At 40.4% G+C, this 10333-nt stretch overlaps 1 protein-coding gene across 2 annotated transcripts; it reads right to left on the minus strand.

The window, feature by feature from the left end:
• Positions 1-2302: 2302 nt before the first annotated feature.
• On the minus strand, positions 2303-9224 carry LOC106533981 (cytoglobin-1). Of its 2 annotated transcripts, XM_014030468.1 has the most exons (4): positions 9054-9224; positions 8802-8944; positions 4664-4895; positions 2303-3038 (listed from the first exon to the last, which is right to left on the minus strand). In XM_014030468.1, the coding sequence occupies exons 2-4, from the start codon at positions 8942-8944 to the stop codon at positions 2874-2876; spliced, it is 540 nt and encodes a 179-aa protein (XP_013885922.1). In that variant the 5' UTR covers positions 9054-9224; the 3' UTR covers positions 2303-2873. The 2 variants fall into 2 exon arrangements, with proteins under 2 accessions (XP_013885922.1, XP_013885923.1); XM_014030469.1 differs by lacking the exon at positions 9054-9224 and having other exon boundaries at positions 8802-8963.
• Between the last annotated feature and the right edge of the window lie 1109 nt (positions 9225-10333).

Raw genomic sequence — 10333 nt, forward strand, 5'->3', positions numbered from 1 at the left:
ATTAGCAGCCATGAACTCAAGAGCTCAGCTATTTTCTCCTCCATTCATCACTGCTTCAGAAAGAGCTGGAACACATGGTTATTATGAAGCCATCAACTTAATCCACACACTGCTGCTCGAGTCAAACTCCAGAATAATCACAGGGGTAATTTTAAATCAATGGTGCAGACAAGTCTCTCCTTTCTCCTTCACACTTTCTCCCACACAGAAGCATTTTTTTCCTGGTATGTTTTTTTTTCTGTACGTGTGACTGTTCAGATCTGGGTGGAAGCATCTTATATAATTTATACTGTGAACTATTAAGCACTTTTCTTTTTCTAGTTGCTCCAAAACCAATCAAAAGATGGCACACATTAAGACCAAATCTATATAAAAAAAAGTTGAATCTGTTTCTGTTAGGTACTCACGGTTGGATTTTGTTTGAGAACCTCTGCCGCAGGATGAGAGCCATTGTGGCGAGGACCATCATAGTTGTGCACATGGTTCTGACCCAAGGATCCCCCCGGCCCTGGGACTGCTGTTATTTCAGAGCCCAGAAGCTTCTCGCCCCATTGACGGGCTTGAAGGGAAGCGGGCAGACTTTGGGCAGGAACAATCAATCTATTCCTGCCTTGGCTTTCACTCATGATTGGGGGAGATTAGCACAGAGGATTAGCTGGGATCAAGGAGCAGGTTGGAGCTCGCCAGCAGGGCTAAGAGGTAAACAGAGCAGGCTGTACTGCTACTCTGAAAAAAGCCCACATCATGTTGTTAGCACAGCACGACCAACCAACCTTTTTACGGTCTTTACTCACAAGAAAGGAAACTATTTTGGAAGCAACGGTCCAGGGATCCACCAATCAGTGTTAATGTATTTCTGAATGMTTCCAATTCACTCTTTGCCTTTTGCATTTGTACAATCATGTAGCTTATTCAGACTTTTTATTAAAAGAAAGACTTTTTGTGAGTCATATCATGTGAAAATGTCATTTCCTCATCAAAAACATACCCAGAGTGTWGCTTTGACGCATTCATGCATGTTTGAGAATCTCCTGTGGTAGCCATATGGAGCTGMCTAAACTCTTGCTGTTACAAAGCTCCACCTATTTTCACAAAGCTCCTCCCTGAAGCTCAGTCGGCAGCCAAGTTCCACCTCCACAGAGAACCCCTCCCCCCAAGCATTGTTTGAAAAAGTGCTGAAGTGGGAGTTTTGGAAACGGTAGGATGTTCTTAAAAAGACAGAGGCCAATTCCAAGGCGTTTAGATCAAATTGATTTTTGATTTTTACTGTATTTCCATGACAACTGAAGGTTACTTGATTGTGGTACTGTATATAATTGAATGATGTGCCTGGAAAAAACAAAATACCAACCTGTAACATCAGAGTGTGGTGGAAATCCTTTGACTGGCCACCATTGTAATCAATATTAGCTATTTCAATTCTTTGTGGCCTTAAATATGTAATATTTTACTAATTATTTTATTTTTCATAAGTGTTATGCAGTGTTCCATCCGTTTTGTTTTTGATTGAAAAGTTTTGACTAGTCAGAAGGATAATCAAGATATCTTGAATAATTATTCTGTCTAGTAAAAATGTCACGTTACACAGCATTTTGGTGGAACTTTTATAAGGCGTTTTAGCCTTGCTACTATAGCCTGACCTGCTGTTGTTCATTGGTCTGTATTGTCAGGTCAATCCAACTCACATTTTTGTTATTTTAACACAAATTTTAGCACTTTTCATTTTAATTCTTACACCTTCCTAAAGTAATTCTTTTTTTCAACTTTTTATGAATCTCAAAAAATGAAAAATTGTACATTTTTGATGAGTTTTTTTGTGTTTCCTGAATATCTTAAAAAAGACTTAGACAAATATTTTAGGAAGATGTCAATATGCAAATGTATTTATATGTTTGTTTTATTGATATTTTACATTTCAATTGTGAAATTACCTCAGYGTGAAAGGTTGGAATGGTACACTGTTTAAACTAAGTGTTTTTCAATGAAATGAAATAAGCAWACTATATTCATGCTTATTAGTATCTGTAAAAGGGTTAGTTTAAATAATGTGTCAAATTGTTTTATTTAATAGCCCAATTTRTGAACTGAATAAAATGACCCCCTGGGTCAAATATGCAAGCCAACAGTTGATCTTTAATATTGCAGGAGGTTAAGTGCAAAGTGCTTCTAGCCTACTCTAGTAAGCACGTTACTAATGAGGGTACAAAGAGGAACTGAAATAGATAAGCCACTTATATTTAGTTCTGCTGACTAAAGAAAGTAAGTGAGCAGTAGGCTAAAAAAGAAGTGTTTTGAGCAGATATTTAAAATAATTCTACCTTTTATTTCAAAGTACTCAGTTATGAAAACAAATGTGATTTATAATGAAAAAAGTACAATCGTCACCATTAAGTATTAAAAAAGGATAAATGTTAAGTAATAGCTAACAAAGTGGACATTGGTGAAACACAAATTGATAAGAGGAAACATCTGTAAAACAATAATGTTTACAAAGAATCCTGTTTACATTTCAGATTCTACACATTCAGTAAAAGGCACGCCCGATTCCAATCTGACCTCTCCTCCTCCGTCAAGTCTATGTTTGCACTTGTTTTTGCCTTCTTTGCTCTGTCTTTAAGTGGGTTAGTAAGAGAACAAATGCAAGAAAGGGAGCTTCTAAGTTCTCTTTCTCTCACAAACACGCTGCTAGCCACAAAAAAGGGCAGAGTACTTGCTCCTATTTCTGTTCATAATATATGTATTTATGTATCTTTTACATAGTCCATGATTATCATAGATTATAATAAAACTGTACTGTCAGATTACAGTCACTTGATTCCTGATGCACGAGGCTGCAGAAAATGAAACAGATCCCTCGCCYGGATCTGAATCTTTCAGCCAGTTGAGGCTGACGGCGGCGTCCAGCCCACTTCATCGTAGATGGCTTTGACGCTGTAGCAGAGAGTGGCCAAGAGTTTGGTCCACGCTGTGCCCACTTCAGGTGTCACAACCTCTGGATAYTCTTCTCCCAGAACCTCCAGAATCACACCACTCAGAATCTGAGACAGAAACACAATCAGGTGACTCCAAAAAGCAGCCGAAAAACAAGGGAGTTTTTTTTTTTTTCATTTCTGGATTTTGCCCGAGAATAATAATTTCAGTTTTTGTAATAAGGAGACAGTTCAGATCAGTGGGATTCTGTAGAGAYGTTATAAACAGTTAACATCTTACCTGTCGATATCTCTTTGAATGAGCTCTTTTTGGAGAAATTTAGTTTAATTTTGACCTGAYTTTCAATCTCATGGCTACCCCGAATAGAACCAAGACCATAGTGGATTGCTAACATAAAATCACAATAATATATGCAGGTCTTGGCCTCACTCAGACTAGTCATTAGCTCATTAATCTGAGAATTAAACTCTTCRTTTAAAAACTGAGTTCACTCAATGAGCTATTTACAACAGGTTGAGACATTGATCTACAGGGGTTAGACAACGAAACTGAAACACCTAGACCATAACATCCCTTTCCTCTTGTGTCCACAGTTAATCCTGTTGGATGTGGTTCATCCTACTTGGTGGTATGCTGACATTACCCTGGATACTGTGGCTCTTGATACATCACAAAGACTTGCTGTCTTGGTCACAGATGCACCAGCAAGACGTGCACCAACAATGTGTCCTCTTTTGAACTCTGGTATGTCACCATAATGTTGTGTGCATTGCAATATTTTGAGCAAAACTGTGCTCTTCCCCTGTTAATTGAACCTTCACTCTTTGCTCTTACTGGTGCAATGTGCAATTAATGAAGATTGGCCACCAGGCTGGTCCAATTTAGCCATGAAACCTCCCATACTAAAATGACAGGTGTTTCAGTTTCATTCTCTAGCCCCTGTATGTATTCTTTTCACACAACCCTCTTTGAAAGAGCTGAAATATTCTCAAAGGGGGAGGGAGGGGTAACGCAAAATCCATTTTTTTGGAGCTTTTTATCATGTTAGATTGTCATTCCTTCATCAAAAACATAACCAGAGTGTTGCTTTGACTCATTCATGCATATTTGAGAAATCCTTGAATCTCCTGTGGGAGCCATGTGGCGCTGCCTAAACGCTTACTGGTACAAAGCACCACCTGTTTACACAAATCTCCTCCCCAGAGCCCAGTCTCCAGCTGAGCATCCGCCCCACAGGGCACCCCTCCCCCCACGCCTCCCCCACACAATTCCACCAGACCTGGTGGAGCTGCACGTCAGTTGAGCTTTTAACATCATTTCTCACACTAGTCCCCTTCGGATTAAAAAGTGCCTTCATCAAAGAAATGTATTTTTGGATGCCAAGGAGACTACGTTCTTACAACACTCCTACAAAAGGTTGCAAATAGCATGAAGCATTGTTGTGAAGGCATGCTGAAGTGGGAGTGTCAGAAATGGTAGGACGTTCTTAAAGAGACAGAGGCCAATTTCAAGGTGTTTATATCATTTTTGATATTTGAAGTATTTTCATAACAGCTGAAGGTAATTACTTGATCGTGGAATAGAATTGATTTATTTGTCTGGAAAATGCACAATACCCCCCKTTAAAACAGTCCTGTCTATCATTTTCTTCTTTACATACAGTTTTTCTCCTTATCACTCAGAACTGACTTTCAAAAAGCCATCACTTCCCCTGATTTGTTGCCTGCCATACCTTAAAGTACATCGGATCCACGTTGTGCTTGAGAGCGTGAGCCTTTCCCACCAGCTTCAGCACCGATGCTACCTTCTCCGCATTGTCGAGATTCTCCACCAAAGTGTTGATGGCACCCATGACCCTGTGAGCATGTTTCCTCAGCTGGGAACTCTGCTCCAGCTCCCTCACGTCCTCGATGTGCTTGAACTGGCTGAAGTACTGCTTAGAGATGGGGAAGTTCACAAACAGCCTGTGAAAGGAGGGAGGTAAATATGAGATGTGCAATCAGAGCTGTAGTATTCCTGTTATGTTTTAGCCTGAACATGCTATAAGGTTTTCAGTTTGAACCTGGGCTGTGCAGGTTTTTCTGTATAGAGTTTATATGTGTTTCTAGCACGTGATCTTTTTCTCCAGGTTCCTCATTAATGCACATCAAATTGATCAATCTAAACTGAGTGCCGTGGTTCCATTCCTGACATGGAAAAAAAACCCCACAATAATTCATGGAAAACAATTCATTAGAAATGACAAGATAGAAAATTAAATGTCACTGCTTATTAAGGCTACTACAGGCTCACATGATTACTTCTCTTCACTCTGAGATTACAAAAATAAAATGCTTTAAAGGGGCAATATTATGCAAAATCAACTTTTTTGAGTKTTATATCATGTTATAATGTTATACTCTCATRAAAACATGCTTGCTTTGACTCATTCATGCCTGTTTGAGAAATCCTGCAGCATTTTTAGGTAGCCATGCTGAGGAGCAAAACGACAGGTGGGAACCAGAAACGCCCCTGGGATGTGTCTTTAAGCTGAACTTCCTCATGGTGGAGCACCGCCCCTCTCCCCTCCCCACACACCCCGCCCATGACTCCTGMAGGCTCTCGGGTGAAACTGAAAGTGAAACTCAAACTGTCCGCGGAGCTCCCAACACTAGTTCTCACTCAGTGAAGCTCTTTTCAGATTAAAAATACCTTTGAGGAAATGTATTTTCAGATGCCAAGTAAAATGGATCATACCCCCACCCCCGCATTTAAATGTATGGTACAGAAGCGGAAGGTGGTTCTGAAAGAGACAGAGGCCAATTTCAAGGCATTTAGAAGAGGAAGTGATGAGAAGATAAGTTTGTTTTCTATTTAAACATAAAAACAGCATTTTAATAACAGCTAAAGGTGACAGATACTTTATTATGGTATAGTATTTAAATATATGCCAGAGAAACACATAATATTGCCCRTTAAAAACTCGCTAGTGTTTCATGTTTTATGGCCATTCTCATATCAGGTGGAGTTCTGGGACCAGCTCCAAACTATGCTTGTTTTTCCAAAAACAAATGGTCCATTCAAAAATATTTTCTTTAATTAACATCTCTGCTTGACCCTCAGAGGTACTGTAGTGAGGCCTAAAAGCTCAACCCCTCACACAGTCTGGGAAGAGGGCCAAAGCATCTGGTTTCTGGCTGTCATCTCAAGGTATTCAATTTCCTTCTGCCTCTGCAGCAACTGCAAGCAAAGGAAGCAAAATGTTTTTTTTTTTTCTCTGAAAGATCCGAAGCATATACGCTTGGATAGGAGAATTTTACATGTGAAATGGAGGAAGTCAGTGTATGATTTCTGAGCTGTGGGCGAAAGGCTTTTGAAGGTGGCAAAGCCCCATATTCTCATTTCACTGCGAGCTAATGAGGAGCGACATTGTTTAATCTTTCTGCCTTCTAATTGCATGACTTGTGGTTGCATATAAATAGCCTAATTAGAGTTTTCTGTGGTCAGTGGGCTCCTAATCCTTTCTTATCTTATTTCAAGAATAATTGAAGAGCTGAATTGAAAGACAGTTTCTAATTTCAGGAAAAGGAGCATTACAATTTGCCACTGTGGATCTTATCTGCTAACCCCAAATGATGATGAGTTTGAAGGATTAGCATTAGCACTGAAGTTCAACAGAACAGGTTCTACAGTCAGTCTAGGAAAATTTAATATCAGAACATAAATAGAAATGGTCTGGTCTTTGTTCAGTTCTAAAATCATTCAATTCCAGTCTCAGGTGTACAAAAACACACAACAGAGTCCACCAAGTCCTTAATTACRTAACAAAAACAAAGTCAGAGTTTGGGCAGATTGGTGCTCTGGAGTAAAACAGGATGTAAGGGCAGAAAGACATCATCAGTGAAATTGTTATACTGGAAAAATTGCTAAAAATCCAAGAGTTCCACTGAGATTCTACAGGCTTCAGTTAGCACATCCATCYAATTCCTACCGTCATTCATGGACGGGCCACTAAGGCAACAGGTCCAGGARGAAAATCCAGACATCCCTCTCCCTCACAACACTCCCCATGGGGAATCCTATGGTGACCCCAAGCTAGAGAGGATGTAATCCCTCCAGCAAGTTCTAGGTCTGCCGTGGGATCCCCTCCCACTGGGATGTGCCCAAATATCTCCAAATAAATGCAACAAGAAGACATCCTAATCAAATGCTTGAACTACCTCAGCTAACCCCGTTCAATGTAGAGGAGCCGCGGTTCTACACCTGATGGAGCTCCTCATCCTATCTCTACACTGAATCTGGCAACCCTTCGAAAGAAGCTCAGTTGAAACGTTTGTGTTCTTTCTTTCATAACCAATACCTCACAACCGTAAATTGATATTTTAATGTACAAAAAAGCTACGCTTTTAGGTTTGTCACAAATCAGACCAACACATTAATTACCACAAATGATTCCAAATTTATCCGTAGCATCAGCTGTGAACGAGGCTCTGAGATCCTTGGATTTTTCTGCTTCAGGCGAACGCCCCCAACCCATAGCCTCAGAGTCAGCTGATACTCATCTTAGCTGCACATCACTCCAATGCACATCATAAGCCATGGCCTGAAGAAGAGGCTAACGGTACCACATCATCTTCAAAAAGCAAAATAGACCAGAGACCCTTCTCTCCATGACTGAGCATTGAGACCCAGGTTTGGAGGCAAAGAGGCAGCCCTGGCTGAACAGCATCATGTCTGATGAAAACCAAACAGTGTATCAGAATAAACACCTCATAATGACCGTCAGGCATGATGGTGGAGGAGTGATCGTTTTAGTCCTGATCACCTTAAAGCCATTTAGTCAACCATGATATTCTCAAAAGGAAAATACCAACAAACCTCAATGAACTAAAGCAATGTGAAGGAGAGTGGGGCAAAATTCCTCCACAACCCAATGAGAGACTGATAAAGTCAGGCAGAAAACAAAACCTAAGTATTATATTACAGGACTCCCTGATATGTAAAATCAACAGCGTGAACTTTCTGTGTCCCTTTGATTTACAGCCTAATCGAGATTTTCTTTCTAGGGTTATTTTCAGTCATCACTCAGACACCTGAATGTCAAAAGGCCATTGCAACATAATGTACTTTAAGGTAAAATACGATTGAGGTGGAGTCATATTTATTTCCCTCTGGCAGGTTCACTTGGTGGGGGGGAGTCCCAGAGAGCTTTTTTGTGAATGTGCTGCTGCTGAACCCTGTTATTTAGCAGTCTGTGAAATGGAAAAGAAAAATTCCTTCACCAATGATGAATGTGCCGTCACCCACTTTCATTCAATCATTTGCAATCAAAAGGGATTATTAAGGCATGCCGTGACTCTCTGCACATGAAAATCTGTCAAAGGCTTTGCAGATGGTGGACTTTTACATCAGTTTCTCCTCTCTGGGTGTTTAAGAGAGGTGGCACCRAGTGCAGGAATCCTCCAACTGGTCTGCAAAGGGAGGAATGTAAATAAGATAAAGTGACCGTTCACGTGGCGGACCGAGAATATTAGATTAACCTGTTAGAGCCTCTGTGTTTTCGTGGAACATGGAGTCACGCCGTCGTAGGTTCATTCAAAAACATGACGGGGAACCAAAGAAGTCTGGATGATGGATCGTGGTGTTTATCATCCGATTCGTTCCTTTGATGAATAGGATTAGGAAACAGAGCGAGGCAAGAGCAACAAGCTTATTAAAGTTTATGGAAGGAAATCCCAGCCTGGACACTTGCCTGGCTTAGACATAAATCTTTTGCTTTTTACTGGGGGGAAGAAAAAAAATAGGTCACCCAGTGACTCCAGCAGGTGCATTAATATATCACTGAGCTGAAGTAAAGCAGGGGTTGAAATGTGCAAATCAAGAGCCTTTACCTGATCAGTATGGCCACCCCTACGTCCTCGCAGTTCTGGAAGACTTTGGCCCACGAGTCCTGGATCATCACCCTCTCCTTGTCAGTCAGAGGGCTCGGTCGCTCCAGCTCCAGGTGGTCCACCTCTCCCTGCTTCCTCTCCATCTGGAAACAGTGTGTGTGTGTATGTGTGTGAGTGTAAGTGAGCTGAGCACATGCAGCAGGCAGGGCTGATGACAGTGCCCCTCCCCCCCAAAATAAATACAATTTCTACCTTTTTTCTTTCTTTCTTTTTTCTTTGGTCTTCTCACCCCTCCTGTTTGCTCTTTCTGAGTGAGAAACGATGGAATCTATTTTTTCCCCTCCACCCCCTGTTTCCCTGTGAGGATCTCTCTGCTCTGCTCTCTGAATCTCAGCTGAGAGGAGAGTGTGAGTGAGAAACCGGCTGAGAAAACACAAGAAATACACCCAGCTGAACGAGGAGGAGCCTCCGTGGTCTCTCTTTTTTTACACTCCTTTCCGACTCTGCACGCCCCCCCACCCCAACCACTCACGAGACTCATATTCCCGCCTTTGTCCACCTTACCTTCGTAGATGATATTTGATGCAAAAATAACAAGATCAGACACAAATCCTGATAAAAAACAGATAAGTCACGCGTCCATTGTGAGCATAGACGTAAAATAATATGGTGTTATGAGATAAAGCAGTACAATCTGTACCTTTAGAGTATCTAAAAGATTACATAAACATAAAATATCTAGATCATCAGAAATATGGCAGTCATTTTTGTTTTAACTTCTCTTATGGATGAGATCATGCAATTTTTCTTATATTTGTGCAAGCGCCCATGTGTTTGTTGGAAAATATCTCATGAATCACGGAAAAGATTTGAATGAAACTTTCAGTAAGAAATCATTGAATGAGCATCTATACATGTTTACATTTTGGAGTCGATCACATTCGAGATGTCCGCACACATAAACAACATTTGAAAACACAATAATTGTGACAACTCAGTCAGTTTTACCGAAACTGAGTTTAAATTTGGTTTGGTAGTGGAGACTTCTTCCCTACACATATACTCTAAACTCTTGGAGACTGAAGGAGATCTATGTTTAAAACTTTGCCAATAAATATCAAAGTCTATTGTATTTGACTGTTCACAGAATATCTAATGAACCACTAGATGGATTTTAATGAGAGTTCTAAAGAAAAATCATCTACAGCTGTTTAAATTTTGGAGTAAATCCAATTTCCTATGTCCAAATTTCCTTACACCAATATGGCTATAACTCAGTTTCACAGATACTGAGCTAATATTTGGTGTGGTTGTAGCTTTACATGATCCCCAAGCCATGCAGTACTTTGAGCCCCACACTTGGTGCAACAATTTTTAAAACTTTGCCAATAACAGTTGGGATTAATTCTGGTCCATTAGCAAAGTAACTCATGTTATTGGACATAGAAAATAATGGTTGTACATCTACAATCGATTACCATAGAGTCACGCCAATTTAAGATGGCCACCAAGGCTAACCAAAACAAAAATGT

The sequence above is a fragment of the Austrofundulus limnaeus genome, unplaced genomic scaffold, assembly GCF_001266775.1.
Source record: "Austrofundulus limnaeus strain Quisiro unplaced genomic scaffold, Austrofundulus_limnaeus-1.0 Scaffold1067, whole genome shotgun sequence".
Lineage (NCBI taxonomy): Eukaryota > Metazoa > Chordata > Actinopteri > Cyprinodontiformes > Rivulidae > Austrofundulus > Austrofundulus limnaeus.